The 24,858-nt window shown below is 36.5% G+C and overlaps 1 protein-coding gene across 50 annotated transcripts in view; it reads right to left on the minus strand.

The window, feature by feature from the left end:
* The window catches only part of RIMS1 (regulating synaptic membrane exocytosis 1), a 342,439-nt gene that overhangs the window by 100,200 nt on the left and 217,381 nt on the right, over window positions 1–24,858 (minus strand). For 8 of the 50 annotated variants that reach the window (XM_074581377.1, XM_074581373.1, XM_074581407.1 and 5 more), the window contains 5 exons: window positions 23,989–24,051; window positions 19,466–19,555; window positions 13,883–13,966; window positions 5,715–5,786; window positions 281–463 (listed from right to left, as the gene is read on the minus strand). The exons of 6 other annotated variants lie outside the window; for them this stretch is intronic. In XM_074581377.1, the coding sequence (XP_074437478.1) occupies window positions 281–463; window positions 5,715–5,786; window positions 13,883–13,966; window positions 19,466–19,555; window positions 23,989–24,051 (492 nt within the window). Of the gene's footprint in view, window positions 1–280; window positions 464–5,714; window positions 5,787–13,882; window positions 13,967–19,465; window positions 19,556–20,014; window positions 20,129–20,475; window positions 20,554–23,988; window positions 24,052–24,858 lie in introns of all 50 variants that reach the window. 36 more of the 50 variants (XM_074581382.1, XM_074581410.1, XM_074581381.1 and 33 more) reach the window with 9 other exon arrangements.

Below are 24,858 nucleotides of genomic sequence, written 5' to 3' on the forward strand. Positions count from 1 at the left end.
CATATGGATACAGAACAAAACACAACAATGGAAGGACGAAACACAGCCAGTTTTTTTATTCTTACACTGCATAACTGTTTAAGCTCAAAAGCAAGAAGTACCATCTGGATGGTGAAGATAGGTGGCATAAAGGATATGGGAAAAGTGTAAATATCATGAAAAGAGGATTATCTACAGTGCCGGAATGAGTGAACGCGCCATGTATGCTCAGGAAAGTACAACACCACACTGACACCTGGGAGGCGGAACATGAAAGCTGTGCTGTACACGTAATAGCAACCTTGTCAGAAGTGGAGAAGGTGGCGCCGACCCTCCAGGCGCTAGGTGATGTACAGAGCATAAGGGTCTGACACTAGAGTGCTCACTCGACCTTGAGCGAGCGTGATGTTTTCCCCTAATGACTGGCTGTTCAGTTGTTCGTGGGGTTGGAAGTCCCCTTCTAGAAAGACATGGTAGCAGACCCCTAAAACATCAGGGCCAAAAAGAAACTGTTCAGTTGTTAGCTCCAGGCACACCTTCCCATGCCCCCCTCCATCAAAGAACATTGCAAATCCTGGCTGCAAAACCAGGGCTGACGTTTCAGATCAAAGTTATTAATTCGGAATGCAAATCCATTTTCAAAATGACGAACTGCAGGACACTCACCACTGCAGATACACATGACCCTAACCGCGGAACTGTTGAACTGCACTGCGTATAGCGGACAGTTGGCCAAAAACCCTAGCTGCATCTCAAACACAGCAAACACAAGCTAACAACACATATGACATAAGTACTAGCACAGTGCAGGCTATGAATACCTGGTTTCACCACAAAGCATTTATGTTTCTAAAACATACCTTTTATCTTTATTAAAAATATTAACTGGATTTCAATTAGTGCCCTAAAAAAGGATAATATGTAAGCACATATGTAATTCCCTTGGTTTCCTTAGGAGTTTGAAATAAGGAATCTATTTAAGTTGAGTGCTTTCTCTTGTAAGCACCAAAGGAGAAATACAGTTCTGAAGGAACTCTAATGAAAATATAATTAAAATATGCAGTAAGATGATTAATTGTGTTAGTATAATAAAGCATAATTATTAGTAGTTTCATAATTGCATACACTGCAAGTATAAGATAACCTGAAACATTTCAAGTTTGGAGAGTGACAAAGTATTCTAACTGAGCCTTTTTACTCTTTCTTGGTTTCCAAACAGTGCAGCATTCTGTAAATGGTACTACTGTATCTGCCACTATTTCAGAAATTTCAATTTCCTGTGACATCATTTCATTGGGGGGGGTTTGGCTTATGTGTTTTGTTTTTTGGTTGTTGTTTTTTTGTTTTTTTTTTTAAATTTCTGCAGGCTTATGAAGTTTCCCTTCACACTTTCACACACCCAGCACAACGGGACCGTCTAGTTCCTATGACTATCATACACTGAAAAATCATCCTAAAAAAAAAGTACATATGAGATAACATGCAGATGCCTACCAAGGATAAAAATCAGGTTTGGTTTCAAACTCATTTCATCAGTAAAAGCTTCTGTGGAAGTCCAGTCACAATGCAACAAAACCAGGATTCTGTTGCCCTTGCTATATTCTCTCTCTTAAATGTCTACACTTCTTTAGCTTAACTCCTGGCTGGCCCTGTTGATAACCATAACATTCTCACAGAGACTGATTTCCCTGATTCTAAAAGATGCTTACAATAATGAAGATGAGCCGAGTACTGAAAATGCCTGTTTGTCCATGCTGAATGTAAAAGTAATCCATGCCAACTATTGAATGCAACCAGCTTTTAAGCATCTGTTTTATCAGATATTTAAACATCATAGCATCCGTATGGTAAATACGGATCCCACTCTGTGCCAGAAAGTGCTTGCTTGCTTTTACTATGAATGAATGCTCCAATCTAACAAAGTCATCATGTTCTTTGTTATGATTTTTCTCATTTTAGAGGCTATATATCCTGGAACTTATCTGAAAGCCCACTGAAGCACCAGGCGAGTCTGTCCTGCCATTACAGAACAGACACTTTACCTAACTTTACTCAGAAAATCGCCTCCTACTTTTTCAGTGATACCCATTTTACAGACCTGTCCCCTTCCACAAGAGAAAGACAGAGGATCTGCGTAACTAAAATGAAGACAAATTGGGCTTAAGACTTGCATTAGCTGGGGTATTACATTGAGGTGAATATGCTACTTGAGGTGCAAATGAAAACAGATCTAAAAGGGAACTGGAGAAAAACCAGAATGGAGTTAAGGACTTGCTGGCCTAGGAGAAAGATCAGTTGCTGAAAGGAAGAAGTCTGCAAATGGCTGATCAGGAGAATGAGCCAAAAAAGAACAAGCATGGGAGACAAAAGTTAGCGTATGACTGAAGAAACGAGACAAAAGCGAGATAAGAAGTATGGAGAGGAGAAGAATTTGGGAGAGAAATGATACCGGGTGAGCAATGAGACTGCAATGAGCACAATGACGTGTGTATCTCATCTCCTGGTTCCTCACAGGGGAAGGTAACACTACAAGCAGCAAACCTATGAATTCAATTGGCAATGGTCTACAGGGGAATCCTACAGGTTCCAGCTCTGCCTGCACACAAGAAAACTCAAATTCCTCTCTTCAGATGGATGCCTCAGTGGCACGTACTAAGTAAAGCAGCACATGCTGCCACTTATGGAACTACAAAGAAAAAGTAAGAATAAGAGAGCATTGCCAATCCAGTGCACCCCTGGCACAGCGTCCAGGAGGAGACTGTACGTATCATAACATATATCACAGGTAACCTCAAATCTGGCATTTCTGGGGTGATCATTTAGGGCTGAAAGAAAAAATTTTAGGATTGAGATGAACCAAGTTTTACCACAGTTTTGCTCATTCATACAAGCACAGAAAACGTTTGATTTTCATGTAATAATTTTTACTCCTTCAGAAGAGTTTACTGAATCCCGTCTTGAAGGCTTACCTCATCAAATTAAGAGAACTCTTAGGCTCTGTAAACTATCCTGAAAAGGTTTGCCTTTTCCCTTTTATGTACATTTCCTAAGCTATCACAGTACTTAGAGAACTTAATCTTACATAGCATGTTAAAAAGCTTTATAGAGAAGCTGATAGCATGCTGGTATCTTATTCCAGTAATCTGCTTAGCTAATAGTAGACAAGATCTGCAAATTGCAAAATAAAGACCAAATCTAAGACAGAAATGGATATTTGAGGAAGGCATAGTCTTGGGTTGTATTTGCCATTTGACAAGAAAACTAATTGCCTGTCCTATTATCAAAACTTTCTGGCACTACTGCAATGTTATATCTATGATGAAATACTAAGGTACAGCACTCAGACTTATTTAGACATTTGTGTCTCACATCTAATAGCAGTGACTCATTTTATGGAAACAGAAACCTACACCATGTGGCCTAAAGATATAAAAAGCAGCAGCAAAACCCATGTTTCCCTGTGCTCTTGTTGCACTAGGTTCATCACTCTTAAGATCATTAGAAATCAGAGCTGGCTCTTCTCTTTTGAAAGTAAAAATGTAGCTATGGGGACTCGTACTTTTGGTAACTTTGCTTAACTTCAAGGGAAAAAAAAACAAACCAAAACCCCCAAACCAACAACACTCTGCCCCCTGCCCCAAACACTAGCACTAGGCAGTGACTACAACTATTACCCAGGAACGTATCAATGCCAAATTTATCTCAGCATAGCAATGACTAGAGTATCAACTTTCAACCCGTTAAAACCCATAAAAATTCTGTATATAGTCACTGTAGCAATATTTGAAGCGTCCCCCAGAGTCACGCTTTCTGATATACGTGAATTAATCCTCAATTGTACGTTATAGCTATGAGAAGCTTTGAAATGTCCTGTAAAAAAAAAAAATCTCAACATTTCAGACCTGGGGTGGTCACTTCAAGAAAAGAAACATGTTGCCCGAGCCGCAAAAATGCCTCTTCTTCATAAATACAACTACATGCTTATTCTTAGAGACGGAGACCGTTTGCTACTGACGTATTCAGCATAACACCTCATAATCACAGTCCCGGCAAATCAGTTCCTATATCACTTGCAATATCTGAAATCTTAAGGATTACGATTTACACATTGCATATATTGAGATTAGGGTAAAACACTAATTAGTGTAAACAGGATTTATTGAGGTATATGTTTTTGAACTATGCAGTGATTCTAACATCTGTAGAAGAAAGGTGTCCCCTGTTCACACACTGAAATATCAGGTTTGAAACGTAAATGCATATACAGATACACTGATTTGACCAATTGCAAGTGTTGCAGGATTTCCTTTCCTACTCTGCCCGTGTCTCTCACTCTCTGTTCTGCCCTTTTGCCATCAGAATCTCTTATGTTTTCTTTTCCTTCCTTATCCTTTTTGTTGCCGTATGTTCTAGTTATGTTTATGTTCACATTTTCCCCCTCCCATTTACTACACACCTCTTTCCCACCTTATCTTGCTTCTCAGCTTCATGCCAAGCTTTCTAACCATATAGTCTGAATGGCTAACAAGAACTGTGAGCCCCTTGGACCTCAGTCCCGGTGGCTCCCTGTACTCCTCGGAAGTTAGAAAAAAATAGGGGAAAAAAATGGCCTTAGTGATCTCAATGGCAAAACTGTCCCTGGTTTAAACACAGCAAAGATTTCAGCCATCATTTAGATAATTTCTCTGGTCTAAACTCAAAAAGGCAACCGGGCTGTTGTGATAACAGAACCATCAAAACCAAGAAAAATGCAACCATCGCTTTTGGATCAGGAGTGATAATCTGGGACTTGAAAGAGTAAAATACAAGCTCTCAAGTTTTGCTACATAATGCACATTTTCATTGAAAATAAAAATGTGTCAGTGTTGTTCTTGGAAGTTTTTCAACGCTCACAATGTAAGCAGATGTACATTCCTCCTCTGCTAATCAAGATAACATAAACCTGCTTCTGACAAAGGCAGGATCTCACCCCTCCTCACTGCTCTTACTTAAGCAAATACACAGGGTTTAAAACTTAACTAGATGTACCTATGATGTAGCATAGATCTTTATTTTTTTCGTGTTTACTTAAGAATTTGAATACATAACTCTACACTACTGTAGAATCAAAGCTAAAAGTTACAATGAAAGTATAAGTACAGGAAAATTCAGTGAATACAAAGGTTAGAGTCCCAGTGTTTATATTAACTTTATGTAATGATAATTATAAAATTTTCTATACTTATTTAAATGTTTAACTTAACGTTTTTATATTATAAAGCGAAATCGATTTGATCAGTCATCTTGAATTATTAATCTGTTAATATATTTTTTCACCCTCAAAGTTCTTGTAAAATAGATGAGGTTTTTTGAAAAAAGATCAGTGATAAAGCACAGAAGAGGTTTAGTCCCATACTAATGAGATATGCTACACATTTCCAAATTTCATCTTACAGAGATCAAGATAGTGGCAATGCGTCTCTCATTTTGGCTTATAAAATGGATGGACTGCTAGTCTTTACCATTGAGTTTATCCGCTATGACGGAGAATGTCAGAAAAACTCTGGGTGTATGAAACACAGCAAGCAGTGCTAATAATATAAATACAACGTAAATAATACTCTAAATTATGACAACATCATAGGTTTTGGTACCGTCACAGATGTTCTACTTTAAAAGTCATGTTAGAGGTATATTCCAAAAACTGGAATCAGATTGATTATAAGAGATGTTAACTCATTGATCAGCAATCCTACCTTTCCGTTTCAGTGGCGGAGCCTTTCCTAGTTTGTTTTTGGCTGCTATATCTTTCCACTTTTCTGGACTGCCTGTGAAATGACATGTCAGAAAAGAAATAAACAAAGAAGAAAAAGAATACAGAAATATGAAGATTATTTATTAATGTATTATAAAGGTAATAACAGAAATGGTTGACAGATGAAAAAGTGACAACTATCATCATGAACATGCTGGTGGACTCGAGGTTTATGACAGGCTGCACAGATTAGGTTTGACTGAGGCTGATGGTGTGAAAGTTATGAGGTACCAAAACACGGAAGATAACATTAATCCTGACTGAACCTGCAGCTAGTTCCCACTTCACAGTCTGTATTTGATTAGAAACAATGCCTCCTTGTAGGCCTTTTAGTTGCCTCTTAACAGCATGAAAAACAAATGCAGAGTAGACAGCAGGAAAAAAATGTTGCAGAAAGGACCAGAAACAACTAGTCAAATGTAAACTTTAAAAATTACTTTTAAATCTAAATTTCAAAAGCAAAAGAAATACTGCATCATATCAGATTCAAATACTGCTGTCATTATATTCATACAAACTTAGCTTTTCAAAAATCTTATTTGTAAAACTTATTAAATTTTTTTTGGAAACAGTTTAAAGCAATTCTATTTTTTCTACTCAATATAAGTAAGTTAGAAGTTTATTTCTTTCCCTCACTCCTTTCCCACAAAAATCCTTTATAGAATTCATCTGACATTTGGATAGTGAGGCAGTAATTACCTCTGACAATCCAAGCATTTACTTTGATAGTAAATAAGAACGATGAACAGTAACACGAGTCAATAAATGTAAGAACGAGGGTAAAGCATGTTTCAGCATTATGACCCAGGACTACAACTATACTATGAAAATCTCTGTAAGCCTTGAGTGTTCCAAAATTTTCTTTACTATCCATAGTAATGTGAGCATTTACAAATTAGGATTTAGGATTGTAAACTTCTGATAATCATCAATATATATTAATTTTTTTAGAATAAAAGGCACATACAATATTTCAGGAGTGTTCAAAAACAGGGAGCGATGATTATTCATTGATAGACCAGAAATGTTGACAACCCCTAACTTGCATCTTACACCAGTGCAAGAAACATGTAGGAACTTGCAACAATATAATCAGCATCATGTATTAAGCTATAAAAGAATTACTGTGGGCAAAACAAATAGACAAAAATAGTATTTTAAAAAATATATTTTCCTTTTAAGCCTTTGTGGTTATAAAGAGTAATCCTGTATTTAAACTGGAAGAAACCTAAACAGTTGTAACAACAAATTATACCCAAATAATATAATCATAGTGGATTTTCATTATTTGTACCCATTGCAATTTCTGATGAGCATTATACCGTGACGCAGTACGCTCCGCAACAAAGAAAATACTGCGGCAAAATACAAAATGCTTTTTGCTTGAGCAGAGGTCATTACCTGATGCTTTCCGGGTTGTAAAAGAATATATTTTCTTACCAAAAAAATAATATCTCAGATTAAAAATTAAAATCTCCTTTGTCCTCAAACTATTTTCTCCAGATTTATTTTTTGTACATTCTCAGTACTTTTTCATTTTTTTCTATAGCAGGGCAACTATACAGGGAAACACACATTAAATGCTGCAGCTTTATTTAAAACCTAAAGTTAGCAAAGTATTTAAAGTTATGGTTAGATCCACTGAATGCAGCAGCATTATGACTCAAGTGATGTCACCCTCTTCATTTACTCTTTGGTTGGTTATGGGGCTTATTTTCCTCTTACTCCTTATGCCCCTTGCTTAGACTGTGACATTACATGCAATGGAGAAAAAGAGCACAGAGTGACCACTCTCTGTAGGATGGAAAAGCTGGGAGTAGGACATGGTTTCCTGGGAAAAGTGCCAAAGTAATACATAGCACTAGTGAGCTGAATATACTTAGTTCTCTGCTTCCTGCGCTGTCCTTGCGAGCAGCACACATTAGAAATATGTTTAAAATCACAATTCCCTTTCTGTTTCCTTTCTCTTGCCAAGATGATGCTGCGTACGATTCCATATAGCTCAACAGCCTACTACAGACTCGCAGTCCTGGCTCATCTTGAGCAGACAGCGGGCACTGGCAGGTACATATCTACAGGTCGGTGTCCTTTCATGCTCATATACAATGTACGAAGAGTGCACTGGGGATAAGAACACTCCTGTCATACTCAAATTTACCTCTTAAGTGTACTTTATAGGGGATTAAATATTATCTATGAACAATACATGCATATAGGTACTTATACATAAAAAGAGAAAAAAATTAAATATGTGAAAGTATTATGCAGAGCATATGAAGAATATACTATAAGCAGAACCTCATTTACTTGGAACTATGATTTGAGTAAATAAGGATACCTCTGTGCTGCTCCAGGCTTAGCACTTAGGTGGTCTACACTGTCCTGTTTTGGAATGCAAGACTCCAGCGTCCTTGTTCTTCACAAAATTTGTAATCATGGATGTGAATTTGGACAGAATGAGCAGAAACAGAGAGATGGTCACATGCGGTGAAGGTGGAGACATGCAGTCAAATATATAAACCAGAAGTATTAAGGCACTATCTGCTGAGAAAGACTATACTTCTCATTTCCCCTTCCGTTGATTTAACCCATATACTTTAAGGAAATGTTAACATTTTTAGACATAATATCAACAATCTTAGATGCAATAAAGTAAAGAATGAAAGCCACAAAAATATTTTTAAAAACCTTTATACTCAACATGCTGAATGGCAGCACTGTGGCTTAAGAGTTGCCATCATCCTTCCTCAGAATTAATCTACAGTACTGTTCGTTAGGTTAATATATAAACCTATGCAGAACGTTTTCCCTTAGGAATTTGAAAAATGTATATTTTGTCATTCTGTTGTGAAATTCTCCTGAAAATGCAAGTAAACTTCATAATTTCATATATTTTGATGAACTTCATATTCTGTTGCCAGCAAGTCTGCAACTGTAATAATTAACAACAATTCAATAGCAAGGTAGAATAACCGACTCAGCATTTTTTTAAAATTCAAGTAAAGTTCAGAATATTAATTTCTGTATTCTTTTCATTTCTGATGAAGCTGTTTAAGAACCGCAGAATTTGTTCACAGCTTTCAATCCAGCATAAATAGCATGTTGGTTTATTATTAGGTTTGTATGGAATATATGGTCAAAAATATTTTTTCTTGATAAGGTATTTTAATGTACAGGTTTTTTTCAAATATCAAATTTGGCTTTTAATGATTAAACTAAAAAATTTCAGATGAGTAATAATCTAGGGTATGTAATAAATTTGCATCTATAACTCCATTAGGGTGAGGAAATGCTAAAATTTCTCTTTCAGGTCATAGATCTACCAACTGTCACACCAAATCACTGATCAATAAGGCCTTGTTACGTATATATTGCTGTATATACACTATATATTACGTTATATACAGACAAGCTATTCACAGTTCATGCTCCAAAGACCCATGTTCGTCAAAACATTTATCACTGTCGAGTGGAAACAAAATCTACACACAGAAATATGATAACATTCCTATCAAAATTAAAGATTACTAAAGTGACAAAATAACATTTTTTAAAAATTCAGTGTCTAACATTCAAAATTATTCATTACTGGCTTGTACAAGAGACCTCAGTGGTTTGCAGTGAGCCTGTTCATTTATGTAGCTTTAAAGCCATCAAGAATGTCACGTTCAATACTTCCTGGTTTTTCCTGAAGATTTGTTAAAGGCTGGATCTACATGGTATGCAAGTTTGGAGGTCAAAACTACTCTGAAGGCTTTTTAGCTCCTCACACTCATTCCTAGGACTTCAATTCATGTCTTGGAAAACTGCCTCCCTGATCCAAGTCACACAGCGTTGCTGGAAAGACAGGAAAGGATCATCCAGGCTAAATCATTCTGCCACTGGCAGTGCACAGCACACCTCAAGTTCCCTTCGTGGAAGTACCAGAAGGGAACTTGCTCTACAGCTGGCTTCAGGATGACTCTTGGACCAGCATTCTTCCAGATGCACACATGACCGCCAAAAGCCACTTCTCTTCACTGAAAGTATACAAGCATTAATTTTTTAACAGGCTTATTTTATCCAGTCTTGGTTATATGCTGAAATTATATGCGGAATTGTCAAAAAGAACAGTCTCAATAAAATTCCCACCTACCATTAAATGCTCGACTTTCATTCTCTTTGTTTTTATCATCACTTACAATTTCACAATTTCTTTTATTTTAGACAGGCTTTCCAATTCTAATTTCTAATATAAAACCCAAAAAACCTTCCAGCAATGAAGCTATCAAATTCAAACTAAAAAACTATTCTTTAAAATATCTTAAAGAAATCCATGATACTAATCAAACATTTGTTAATTCTAAACACTGAAGTTACATATAACCCATGTCTTCATTTTGTCAAGGTACATCAAGGAGTTACTTTTTCTGATATAGCAAGTGAACAAGTTCTAGAATAACAAGTCTTGCCAAGACCTTTACTAAAATTTATCTTATGAATCATTACCAATAAATACAATGTTGCAAAAACCGAATTTAAATGACTAAAATTAGAAATAATGCATAACTCATATGTTTAAGAAATGTATTCAGAAATAGAACTTCTTGATTGCACTCTATATGCAAATTGGGCCAATTTGTAAGATAAATCTGGAATGTACTCAAATGAAGAGTAAGATGACATCTGTCAAAGTCAATTAATCTGTGAAAATACAATTTGAAAGCAGTAATAAGCAGTTAGGTAGTTAGCCCTGCTGATCCATCAGACACTCATTCCCCGACACCCCCTGCATCAGTTGTCAAACTGATACAAGCACATTTTAAAAAAACAAATTATAGAACTGAGGTGTTGGCCAACTGCCACAGCTATGGCAAATAATCAGAATAAATGTAAACTTAAAGAGTAGAAAACAAAGGTAAAGCACCTTTGATTCCCTCACTGATATTCTCTCTACAGACAAGGTGGGCTCTTGTTTTGTATTGGGCACGCAATGCAAAGATCCCAACGTTCTCTGGACTTCTCTTAATCTGGGAGAAAGATCCGGGAACTAGGAGGTTGCAACCAGTCCTAGAATCATAGAACAGTTTGGGTTGGAAGGGACGTTTAAAGGTCATCTAGTCCAACCCCCCTGCAATGAGCAGACTAGATCAGCTTGCTTAGAGTCCGGACCAACATGACCTTGAATGTTTCCAGGAATGGGGTATCTACCATGTCTGTGGGCAACCTGCTCCAATGTCTCACCACCCTTACTGTAAAATCTTTCTTCATTATATCTAGTCTACATATATCTAGTCTAAATCTACCCTCTTTCAGTCTAAAACCATTACCCCTTGCCCTATTGCAACAGACCCTGCTAAAAAGTTTGCATCTTTCCTGTAGGCCCCCTTCTAGTACTGAAAGGCTGCGATAATGTCTCCCTAGAGCCTTTTCTTCAGGCTTAATAACCCCAGCTCTCTCAGCCTTTCCTCTTAGCAGAGGTGCTCCAACCCTCTGATATTTTTTGTGGCCCTCCTCTGGACTTGCTCACACAGGTCATGTCTTTTCTGTGCTGAGGACCCCAGAGCTGGATGCAGTACTCCAGGTGGGGTCTCTCTCTGGGCTGCTGGCCAGCCTAGGATACGATTGGCCTTCTGGGCTACGAGCACACATTGTTGGCTCATCTCTAGCTTTTAATCCACCAGTACCCCCAAGTCCTTCTCCAGAGGGCTGCTCTTAACCTCTTCATCCCCCAGCCTGTGTTGATACTGGGGGTTGCCCCAACCCGGGTGCAGGACCCTGCACTTGGCCCTGTTGAACCTCATGAGGTTCACATGGGCCCACTTCTCAAGCTTTTCCAGGTCCCTCTGGATGATATCCTGTTCCTCAGGCGTGTCAACTGCACCACTCAGCTTGGTGTTGTCTGCAAACTTGCTGAGGGTGCATTCGATCCCACTGTCGGGGTCATCGATGAAGATATTAAAAAAGTGCCAGTCCCAGTACAGACCCCTGAGGGACAGAACTTGTCACTGATCTCCATCTGGACACTGAGACGTTGACCACTACCCTCTGGATGTGACCATCCAACCAATTCCTCATCCCAAACAGTCCAGAGAAGGATGTTGTGGGGGACTGTGTGAAAGGTCTTACAGAAGTCCAGATAGACAACATCCGTAGCTTTTCCCTTGTCTACTGATGTAGTTACTCCTTCATAGAAGGCCACTAGGTTGGTCATGCAGGACTTGCCCTTTATGAAGTCATGCTGGCTGTCTCAAATCACCTCCCTATCCTCCATGTGCTGTATTATAGCTTCTAGAAGGATCTGTTCCACGATCTTTCCAGGCACAGAGGTGAGGCAAACAGGACAGGAGTTCCCAGGGTTCTCCTTTCTACCCTTGTTAAAAATGGGTGCAATGTTTCCCTTTTTCTAATCACTGGGGAGTTCACCTGACTGCCGTGACTTTTCGAATATCAGTCATCAGGACTGAGGTTAGCCTAAACTCCTTTTAAATTCGTCATGGACTGCATCACTGGGATTTGGTGACCAGATTATGTGCAAGACTTCCAAACACAAGAAAGCACTGATTTCATTAAGAAAATTAGACCGCTGTTTCCGCAACTCAAAATCTTTCCCAGAACAGATTCTATATCCTACAGATGCTTTAGTGTAATATATTTGCTAACAGGTACTAGACGATTTCAGTCTTTCTGCACAAAACTTCTGCTGAGATCAAAAGGCTTACAATTCCGCATTAAGAACGGCAGTATTTAGATGGAAACCTCATTTCACTGATATGTGATATGATTATGATTTAATTCTAATCATGTCAATGACAACAAGATTTTATCAAAACTTATCTACTGAAGTCAAAGACAGTCTTTCCATTGACTTGAAAAATGGGAAGCAAAATTACTTTAAAATGCCTAGAAGTTACAAAGTACATTTGTAAACTACTAATAGCTGTCCCATCAAAGGGATGTGTTGGCAAAATTTCTAGAAATGCAGTATCTGTAAGGGGGGACAATTACAAAACAATATTTCAGAAATTTAATTTTATAATTTATAATGCTGCCTTAAATAAAAAAAAAGAAATGCTACCCAAACACAATTACACACTTCCCACCTTGTATTTTTGTAATACATCTAGTATCAAGGAAACAAGACAAATTACAGTACAAATATAAGTACTGTGGATAGATTTTAGCAGAAAGTAAACACTAACACTATAGCAACCGAGTTTTATCCATATACCAGTCTTAACAGTTTTAAGTCCAACTTCTTAAGAATTTACTCATGTATGGATTATCTACATGAACCATCTGTATCCTGTCATTTACTGTAACACAAAAAATTTGAAGGGAAAATTTTGAATTTGCATCTTAATGGAAATTATAATGTCTGCTTAAAAAAATCCCCAGATCTATCTAAAAAAAAAGATATCAAAAAAATTACTACTGCCAAAGCAATGGAATAGCAGAAGTGATTTGAGTAAAACGTTCATGACAAGAAAGTAACAAAAGTACTTCTATTAATCATAGGTTGTATTTGGCACAAAAAATTATTTAAGGCACTGGTGTTTTTAACCAAAACCTACCTTGTTAGGAAAACCTACTCCATGGAGACCATCCTGATTTGAACAGAATTTACAAACAGTGCCAATTCTTACATACATCAACTAGGAAGTGTTACCAAAACTTCCAACATAAACCCCCCCTTAGGAACAGTTTGTTAATTAAAGGAAAAAAAAAAACAACAATAAAAATAAAAATAAACACCTAGACAAGAATAGTCTCTACAACAAATATTTATCATATTATAAAGCACCGCAGTGAAAACATCACCAACATTTACAGAAGCAGGTAAAAGCAGACTAAAGAACGTTAACACAGATGATGTTCTGTTGTATTAGACTCATTTCACGGCTTGTGACCATTCAGGCAAACAGAAAACTCAAAAAGACATTAATTTCTACGTGCTTTATAACAGTTCAACAAAATGCAGAGATGATATCTAAGCTGCTGTTTTATTTTGGGCTTCTAGAGGTTGTAAATCTCTCTCTACATATATGCATACTTTTAAATCTCAGTAGACTCCTCTGAGAGTGCAAGATGCAGTAAGCCACTTTTCAACTGGGAGGAGTTGACTAGTACCTGTCATCCTCCGGAGATGCATGCTGGATATGAATCCTGGGACTAGTAGGTCGTCTCCTCTCTAGGGAGGGGGACCATCTACCCCTGTTTGCCCGTTCAATAAAACAGGAAAAAAATAGGATATTTAGTTTGTGATAAAATTAAATATAGGGGATTTGGGACTGGAAAAATACCCCAAAAAGTAATGAAAGTGTGTCATTTAATTATTTTTTCTAGCAGTTTTCTAATCCCGAAGTATGCTATTCTTACGGCTGCTTACTGCAGAAACATTCCAACAAAGGGAATGTATGCCCAAAGATGCAGAATTTAGACTGATAGAAATCTTTTACATAGAGTACCACTAAGTTTTCAAATATTCTCAAATGCTAGACTATCTAAAACCCTGTCATTCACATAGAAAGTTGTAATTCCAAACTAGAGCTTTTCGAAGACCATATGATGGTCATTTTCTATCGACTGCCTGGTATTCTTTTAAGCCCATCTCTCCTAGTTCTTTGCACTGAAAAATTCATTCTCAGCAAAAATGCAGGACTATGAACTATAATAAAAATTCTAAGGCATAAAGTGAACCTTTTCGGGAACGCTATGAGAGACTAAAGGTAAACTAATTAGCTACAACTAAGCTACACATATCTGTGTAAAAGTACTGGGGTAATTTTTTGTTTCATTTAAAATTATATATTGAAAGTGTGTGCAGCCAGCTTCCTCTTCTGTTCATTCTGTTCCCTGCAGTACATGCTAGCAGATTACGTTGTATAAATTTAACAAAAAGGACCTGAATTGTGAATGAAAAACGGTGCTTTACACAGTTTTTTTCTTGAAAAAGCTCATTTAATTTTGAATTATATATACTATAGTATAGACTGGTGTTGCTTATTTTGTTGGGATGTTATATGGTTGTAATAGTACAAGTGTATGCATAACAATTTACAAAATCAAAATATAGTGATTAATTTACAAACAGCAAAATGTTTACATAAACTCTGCATAACTATCTACTATTTCACTTTCTGAGGCATCCTTCCAGTCCAGGTAGTAAGGAAAAGGGTTTGATTTATGGAACATGCAAATAACAAAGGTTTCAGGATTAGCATCGCTTGAACAGTTATGTAGATCTTTCATGAGTTTCAAGAGGAAATAGGTTGTTAGTAGTTAGTTTCTTTTTCTCTCCAAAGCAAGAGTTAAAGAAAACGTTAATGCATCAGTGCACTCAGTCAAAGCCCTTAATATGCTGATATCCACTACAAATATTAAACAGCATTTGACAGAATTAACTAGGTCATGCAGTGTGAACTTTGAGAACATGCTCTCTTTCACTGAACGTTGAATGACCGTGAGCCACAGTACAACGCAGACAAACATGCAATAACCTCTTCCTTTACATGGCTGAAAAGAACTGGGTACACAGTATGTTGCATACCTAATGCCAACAGTTATTTTACTGTACAGTGTTTTAAATGTAAATGGTGATATTCAACATAACTGTTAAAAGGCATGCAATATAAACACCTAATACTTCAGACTTACTAAAAAACCTTAGAAAAATCAACATGAAATCAGGACAGGTCTTAAACTGGATCGAGTGACAGCTCCAACTTCTCTGTTACCTATTTATGAGTAGGTAACAGGTAACTGTTTAGCTATGTATCTTGTTTAGGTGGGAGTAACCAGCTGATGGCAAACATCCTGAAGATCTTCCTACTGCAGTGAAGCGCCTCTGAAGAAATCTAACACAGCTGCTGGGCTGCATTTAGCAAATATGCTAACCCCGTTGTACCTGAGCTGATTCCTGGGCTGTGCTCCTGGGTTTTATTCGCTCAGATCTCCGCTAAGTAACCTCTCAGGGCCAAAGCATACAAGCGGTACCAATCTGTACAACTGCTCTTGTGCTAAATGCTAATACACACAACAATTGCTCGCAACATAAGAAACTCAGAAGGTAAATAAAAGCCACGCTACGTATTAACTGTCACTGGCTGCAATCTTAAATCAATTTGGGGAAGATGGTATTACGATGAGAAACCACCGCTGAATCAGTTCAGATACCACGCTTAAATCTCATGCCTATGTGCTTTCCTGACTGGAGGCTGGGGGTCACAAACAAATTTTTCTGTTCTAAATAAATGGTACCCAATTTACAAGGAAAAAAAAAGCAGAAATTTTGAGACACAGTGAAAATGACAATAAAAAAATCATACTAAAGGAAGGAGTATCACCAAAAACATTTTCAATGGCATTAAAGGATATTTATGACTATATTATAAACTAACATACGTCTTGCAGATAATCAAAGGAACTTCAACACAATCATTTTGAAAAAAGACACCACAGTTTGGAATAATCAGGGGGGATGGGGGAAATGGCAGGCATGGTGCAACTGTATAGATGTATTAGTAGGGGCCGGATACTTTTGAGTACCTAGTGTACACTGTGCCAAAGAGAAACACATGAAAGATTAAGTTCTGTACCAAAACTTTCCATTTACCCAAAAAACTTTGTCAGGCCTGTGTCAGGGCAAGGTCAGTTTTCCAGTCAAGTTACACAGACTTTCCTTGCTCAAATGATGAAGCTTAGTGTGGAAGAAAAGGAATGTCTTTTTTTTTTTTTTTTTTGCTGTTGTCTTGCTTTTGTTTTAGTGCAACTAACAAGACTTACATATCCCAAATTCATATATACTGCTGAAAGTGTTTTTTCTGCTGATATACACGGGCCAACAAGATGATATTTATTGGCAAAGCAGTATCTTAAAAGTAGTAACTACTGTGACTATTCCAAATGACGTGAATGATGTTGTATAGAATTTAAGGACCAAAACCATTTCCAACAAATCATTGACACAGAGAAATAGGGCTCTACTGTCCATCAGTTACACACAGCCAATACCACTTTGTTAAAAAAAGCTCTAGCGGACCATTTAAACTCTTGATCTCAAATACAATCTAATGTATACCCTCTGAGACGAAAGGTTGGGGGAATAAGCAGAAATAATTTTCCATAGATCAGTATACTCATAATTTTGTTAAAGAAAATATACAATGCCACACTTAGAAATCTATCTTTATATTTTGAGGACTAAAAGTCTGAATTTTTAAATTTTTATTTAAATCCATTTGGTGGGGGGAGAGGAAACACCATAAAAACAACTAACAATACCCTCAACATAGGTCCCTCAAATATAATGATAATAAAGCGGTGCTGTATGGATTGGATTTCACAAAACCATATAGTCTTTCTCTTTGCTACGAGCAGGACCAAATCTACACCTGACGTATGTTTCTCTAAGCTTTTCTCAGACAGCCTCCAGTAATGAAGTCAAGACAACCTTTTCCATATCATCTATTACAGCGTTTCATTATACTTGCTTTCAAAAAAGTTTTCCTACTCTTTAAGATGAACCTATCTTACTGTATTTTAAGTCACTTTTTCTCATCTTGTCCAGCCCAGAAACAAAATGCTTACTACATACCTTGAACTTAATTCCATGTTCTTCAAACTAAAGACTCCTCTATCATTACACACAATTGATCACTAACCTCACATCAAAGTTTAAGCAGATACCTTTAACAGTGGAGAATTAAATCTTCTAAAATTAGCTTCCCCCAAAACAAAAAAGATTAATTTGGTGGGGTTTATGCCTTAAATATAACACCCTCCTCCAAAAATTGGGCTGTACTGGAAAAATACAACGTATATCAGAGAAAACTAAAACAAAAAAGTACGTCCTAAAACCTCTGTCAGAGCCACAGAGATCTTATTCTTTTCAACAAAAGCATCATGGAAAATTTGAATATGAATTTCCTAAAGAAGAGCTTTTCGGCACCCTCATGAAGGATCCCAAGTCAAAAGCACCTATTTAGGACTTCTAAAAGCAAAGGAGTAAAAGTTTCATAGGGATGGACAATTTTTCTGAATCAGGCCCACCGATGACTTGGCAAAACCACGTGTTTAGTAGCAGCAGAGGCCATAAAGACAGGCTAAACGCTTTTCTTTATTAGAAGTTCATGAAAAATGCTGCAGACTCTGTGCAGTGCTTATGGGACAGAGGTTGCTGGACATGAATTATAAAGACATAATAGAACTAGTTAGCATCAGCGACGTGCAGTTTTGAGAATAATATTTTAACTAGATAGTTTACAATTGCCCGTTACTGCTTCATGGAATATTCAACTTGATGAGTGGCATCTTGAAACAAAAGTACAAAACATACTGCTCATGTCCATACATTATTACATTAAATAGCTTCTTGTAGATGAATATAGATGTATATATCTACACACTTCGTTATTAATATGATGCTACAATTTATATTTTTTTTAAATCTAGAATGATATCCTATATTTCATTCTGAGTGGCCTTATTTCTGTCATACTATTTTTTTTGGCTTTTAATAACCATGTATATATTATCTATGATATCTTGAGCTCAATCTTAAATAGGAATGAACTAGTGTAGATCCACTTGAGACATCTTAGCAGAACATTAGTCAGTCTGCAACAAGGGCACAACTTGAGAAAAGCAAATTTCTAATCAAGAAGCAGTGGGAAGTGGGGAGGAGGGAAAGGGAAATTTCACAAAAAACTTAGGAGAAACCTTATCTCAAAGAGAAAAGTATGTTCTTATTGCCTTTCTTCACAGGTCCTCTCCCACAATAATGAAAATGATGCAACTTTTATAACCACCACACTGTGGGTTGACTAACAAAGCAACCTTTCATTATTAACTGCCCCACTAGTTAAATATGTATTGCACAGATGAAATCGTAATTCCACCATATTCCCACTCAATGGGAGCCTGCTATTGCCTTTAGTGAAGCTAAAATCTCACTCTAGAATGGTACAATTCTTAGCCAAAAACACAGGTGGTGACGAAAAATTCCCTTGTGGAAGAATCCCATCTGTTGAATACACCGGTAGCATTTGGTTCACCTAAGATTTTGAACTAAGCTGTTGTAATATTAAAAATTCAGAAAGCATTCATAAAATGCCTGCATGATGTATGTGACACAACAGTATTTCATTTCAATTGCAAACATGTCGTCTTAAGACACAGAGTGAAAAAAACTTAATGCAGTGATGTGCCTTGTAATTGCAAAAGCAGATGCAGCAGATTAGATTAAGAATGCAATGAAGTTTGGCTGTTTTGTAGAAAATACATCACTATACAAACTACAGTTCTGGTTTGAAATATTAAAGTTTTGTCATAATTTATAAATTATGTCACTGCCTTATTAGCAGTCCACAGAACAGGCAAGAAACAAATGTTAATACTTTTTAGCAAATGATGATGAAGATTAACAACCAAGTGGTACTTTGTCAAAATACTTAACACTGCAATGCTATTATCAGCATACTGAGGACTTTTGTAAACAACGACATCAGCTTGAACTAAAACAAGAAGCCAGAAGCGGTTATAAACTCCAACACACAATTTACATGACATACGTGAATATAGGAGCAAAGATGTCTACAAATACCAAAGCAGACAGGAATGTACAAGAATGTGGAGTACTCATATGAAGAAAAACAAAACTGATAAAGACCACCAGCACAGATGACAAGAAATTCATAAGTTTTTATTTTATACCTTTCTCGTTCTGGTGAATGCAAACTAGTATCTGGTCTCAAGCAGTTGGTACTAGCACTCCTAGCCCTGTCAAGGGAGGGCTGTAGTTCACTAGTGCCAGTGCATTGCATCCAATGGTAGAAGAGAAAGAAAAAGAAAACAAAGAAAGGAATACAATGTTAGATATTAACTCATAAAATAATGCTCTCTTTACAAAAAATGTAGAATCACAATGATTTAATTAAGGAAAATGTAAAAGAGCCGACTGGATGACAGTGCCAAGATTTGTCTAGAAAATAAAAGCAAACAAAAGACTGCTAGAATTTTTTTGCTAGGGTTGTTGGAATGTTTAAAACTGAATGAGACAGAACAACGTCCACTTATAAGAAAGTGGAATGAGAAATACCAAACAATAAATTTAAATCCTTATTAACAGCAGTAAACCTTAAGCCAACATAAAAGGATGTGATACACTTTATATTACGTGAAATCACTTGAGTGAAGCTCATTTATTCTGCAAATCCATACCAGATACCAAACAGGAGGGGGGATTAATCCTCAGTTTCTTACCTAACCAGTAGATCATCTCCAAATTTCGGTATTCGTGAATTAAGGCTATCACGAAGGAGTGAAATATCCTGTCTAATCACGGATTTGGTCTTAGCACATGCAGGAAGAGTTGAGCTTTGTAAATTAAAATTATTTAAACAAAATGAAAATAAATTTGACATGTAACCAAAATCTTATACATAAACAAAAAGAATGTAACAAAGAAAAACATGCAACATACAGTTTTAACAGTGAAGACAACTCTACCTAATACAAAGTGGTTTGGTTTGGGTTTTTTTTGTAATGTAGGGGTTAATTTAAACAGTTATATGAAGTTATTTTAGGATTACTTCCCTTATCTCTCAGTTATAAAAACTGTACGAAACATTTTTTAATTTTTTTTTTTAATTTAACAAGTCAAGACTATTTATTTTTTTTAAAAAGGAGCTAACTACTTCAAGGGGACTCTTAACACTTCTTACCTGTATAGGTTCCAATGAATACCATTTTCTAGTAAAGGCATCTTGGGTGGTAATGTTTTATAGTGCCTAACAGAACTTCTTGAATGTGGTGGAACACAAAAGAAAACAGAACACAAAAACATGCCAGAAATAAAAAGACAGGTAAAGGTAAGCCAAGACTGACCAGAACATAAAATAAATGCATAATATTCTACTACGTTTAATAGCTGTATGAGTAGACTTCTCAATATATGTTTTTCTCAACTACTGTGACAGCTACCTGGGGGAAAAATTTTTATATTTACATTTTTGTTAATCTAATCCATGAACTCATGACAATACTAGTAGAGTTCAGATTTTTTCCTGTAATGAAAGTAATCCAAATTCCATTTATAGAGATTTTTAATTACAATACACAAGCTGTTGCAAAGGATTAGGTTGATATTAAACTTGCTCTTTAGTTCTCTTAGCAACGCCCTACTGAGACCTACAGAGACTTTAACCTCTTCAGTAGCTAAGCATGAAAAGCTTGCTAAAACAGTGATATATAATATCACAAACTTAATTATAGTTGTATTAGCATCTGGCATTTTTGAATGTGGAAGTCTTTTGGAAGTGGTGTATCAGCTTCAAACTCTAAGAGTAATTAAATGCTATTAACGAGCTAATTAAAAAAACCTAGGAGATCTACTACATCAACCAGCACAGCAGTACTCTGAGATGTTCCATGACAACTGTCTAATATCATAACTTACAGTACATGAGATTTTAGAACAGGAGATGTTTGCTTTATTATCCAGCTCTACCAAATGATCAAGGGAGAAATTTAAAGGCAGACAGTGGCTGTTGAATGGGAATCATCGCCATTTAATGGTTAAGGGTTAATAACTAAGTTCTAACAATTTTCCACATATCCTATCAGGACACAGCTGAAGGACCAGCAGCCTTGAGGATTTTGCAGCTTCAAGAACAGTCTGTCCTAATGGGACATTTTGATTACTGTCCAGGCTTGGACCACAGATCAACATTACACACCCAGCTGTGTCACAGACAGATGAAACAACTCTGTGCCTGGAAACCGTAGTGCTTGTAAAACCCTGAGGGATTTAACAGAGGAGCTTTGACCCTTCTTGTATAGGCTTAGCGGTCACCACTGCTGCCATCTCTACCAGAGGTCACTGTGACGTTGCAAAGTTGGAATAAAGGAATGGCTGTCCATCAGGTCAACCCTGGCACACCAGCAGATACTACCAACCAAAACGGGTGTGACCTAACACATGGAATGTGACAACCCATCGTCTATGGCACAGGTACACATGTCCTTCCACCATTTCTGGTATTAGTCAATAATTGCATACAGACGGACAGGACGGACAGCCAGGACTAGTATTATTCTAAACTGGTGTATTAAACTGACCATATATCTTAACTTTGTAGCTTGGACTATCTCATATTAATATTTCTTTCATTTAACATGAAACCCTTAATATTTCTTTCCCATTTTAAGCTGAAGCTCTCTCAACAATAAATTAAAACATTATTCAGCAAGATGTCTAGAAAACAAGGATAAAGCCTTATGATGTTTCTAATGGGTATAAATGTCAGGCCACTACAAATCAGAAAGGATGTAAGATGGCAACCAATGCGCAGATCAAATTTTTGTTGAAAGGGTTTTTGAAGCTATTCAGTCAATGATGGATACTGACAATTTTCTGGATATTACTGAAATCTGGAGTAGGCTGTATAAGCCTCAGAGTTAAATTTTAAAATCTATCATCTTCTATTGCCCTTATATTCACCTTCAATGCATTATTAAAAATACCATTCTGTTTTATAGTATATCATTACTGGTACTTTAAAGGGATGAATTTGTTAATTTTCTTGGTCATAAAAAACAACAGCAATAATTAGAATAACGAATAAGGCAAGAAAGAGCTGTGATCTCCGAATTCAGTGTAGCTCTTACCTAAGTCTGTTGCTGCCCATGCACAATTTTTATCTGGTTAACTGGACAGACAGGTTAGTAGATTTGTAAAACTATTGGAAATCTATAGAGGCTGGGCAAAATTCATCAAAAGTTCATAATACAGCATTTACTTTGTGAATTAAGTGAGAATTTAAGCATTGTCATTGAAGAATTCTAATGAAAATTAGAATCTTTAAGAGGGAAAGGAAAAAGCACAGAGCTGGGGGCAAGAAGCGGGGTGAAGCTATAGAAGATGCAGTAGAAAGAGAAAGGCCACAGGAAGGAGGCAGGAAAGGTGTTCTTATATGACAATAAACAGACATAACATAATAGGCAGTGAAATAAATTATTAACCTTTAAAACCTAAAATGTTGAGGAAAAAGCTTTTTCAGCCGAAGTATGAGAATGAAACTCTTTCATCATAAAAACTTAAATTTTAATTTAACAGATTGTGATGTACAGATTATTTTGAAAATTTTTGTATTTATTATTTTACCATTATACTACTGTGCCTTATAACAGAACCCTATCACAGCATCTTCGATGTTGTTTCGAATTTGATAAAGAGAATTAAAGCAACCCAAGGCACATTAAATAACCCCGCTACTCTGTTGGGGAAAACCCTATATCAAGTAAATTAATAACTGCATTAGGCTACATGGTTTTAAAAGACAGTTTTAAACATAAGCACTGATGTAAAACTCTTAGCAACACCAAGATCCCGAACAGAAAAACGGTTAATTACTTGGTTGAAGTAGTTGAATAATTAACTACTTTAACTTACATATTTACTGATTCTAAATTTAAGATTTTCTATACAATCTGACATGAACTTTTAACAACGTTAACAGATGTGGTGAAAAAAAGGGGAGGGGATGCAAAATGAGATTTGTTAGATAAAAGATATTTCAGTCCCATTTAGTTTCGTAACACTGGGAAGGGCTGAGACAGGGAGCTCCAAGCTTTGGAACAAGCGATTGATGAAGACTGAAGATGAGCCCAAACTACAAAGTTTATGCCTGGATCTAATTTATAGCACAATTTTTGGACGCAAAACCAAGTAATATGAGACCCCTCAGATCTGGGGTTCCCAGTGAGCCCTCATTAATCACTGTTCTTTCCTCTACAAGTGACCAAAATCAGCATGAGATTAGGTGTCACAACAAGTAAAGATTGCTGGCTTGTGTGTAGCTGTAATATAAATATTAAAATGCAAATAAAAGAAAACATAAAAACAACTAAAACCGACTGTTTGAAATTACAACAACACTGTCATGCATTGTGAGACCAGGACTTCTGTGACTAGACAGAAAATCTACCACAAAATACAACTGCAAAATCAGAATTTCTTCAATTGCTTTAATCCTTACCTACTGAAGTTCACAAACATATAAACACATCTCAATCTGAATTAAAACGAACAAAAAAGAACAACTGACACCTGGATCACAAGGTACTAGGAAGTTCTTTACTTACTGGGACTAAATACTGCTATGGAAAAAAGTCCGGCACATAAAGTATAGACAACTAACCAGATGTGTTCATGATTACCAAATTCCTGTATTTACCTGATGGTATGTAGGCACTCTGCACTTCTTCCTCGTTTTGCTCTGGGCAGCATAAGAAGCTCACTGCACAGACAGGATGGGTGGTGAGTGAAACAGATATAATTATGAAGCATTAGATGACATGGTTTATGCCAATGATACGCAAATGAAAACATAAAAAGAAACAAGAAGCTTCCACCCAGATAGACAGTCTGATGATGTTCAAACCCAGACTGCACATCTCAAAGAATATGAGCCAAAAAATGCCTGTGATATAATTACATTTTCAAGAAATTCCTTTTAGCATGGCACCTAATTTTGTGGGATTTCTCCTATTAAAATTCATAAGTACCGTTTCAGAGCTCTTCATGACAAAAGGAAACCATAAACCAGCTATATTTCTCTAATAACCTCCTTTCTCATGAACTAATTAATGAAGAGATACTTTAGGGAAAAAAAAATTGGTGGTTGTTTTTCTTCCTCAGCCACAAACATACATGAAAAAAGCAGGGAGGGTTTGCTACTAATTTACTGCAGATCGGTTTATAGGAAGAGTAACAAGTCACCCTTTTGGGAAAAACAAAAATATATGTTCACTGGAAATATTACGTTTGGCCAAAAATAAATTCTGACTCATAGCTCTTGACAGTATTTTGTAATGCAATCCTAAAAAACCACAAAGAATTGCTAATCAGCCATCAGACTTTTTGTTTCATATTGTTTCCAATTGAGAAACTCATCCATCTATTCTATTTTTCATTTACTGTAACTAAACACATGCTACAGCCAGCAAGATGGTAAAATTAATGCATATTTATGCCTATGGTAAGTATGACTATGATATGAAATATCCCTTGAATTAATCTTGTAGTTTTATGCACTTCAGCACAA

Source organism: Larus michahellis, chromosome 3 (assembly GCF_964199755.1).
Source record: "Larus michahellis chromosome 3, bLarMic1.1, whole genome shotgun sequence".
Taxonomy (NCBI): Eukaryota; Metazoa; Chordata; class Aves; order Charadriiformes; family Laridae; genus Larus; species Larus michahellis.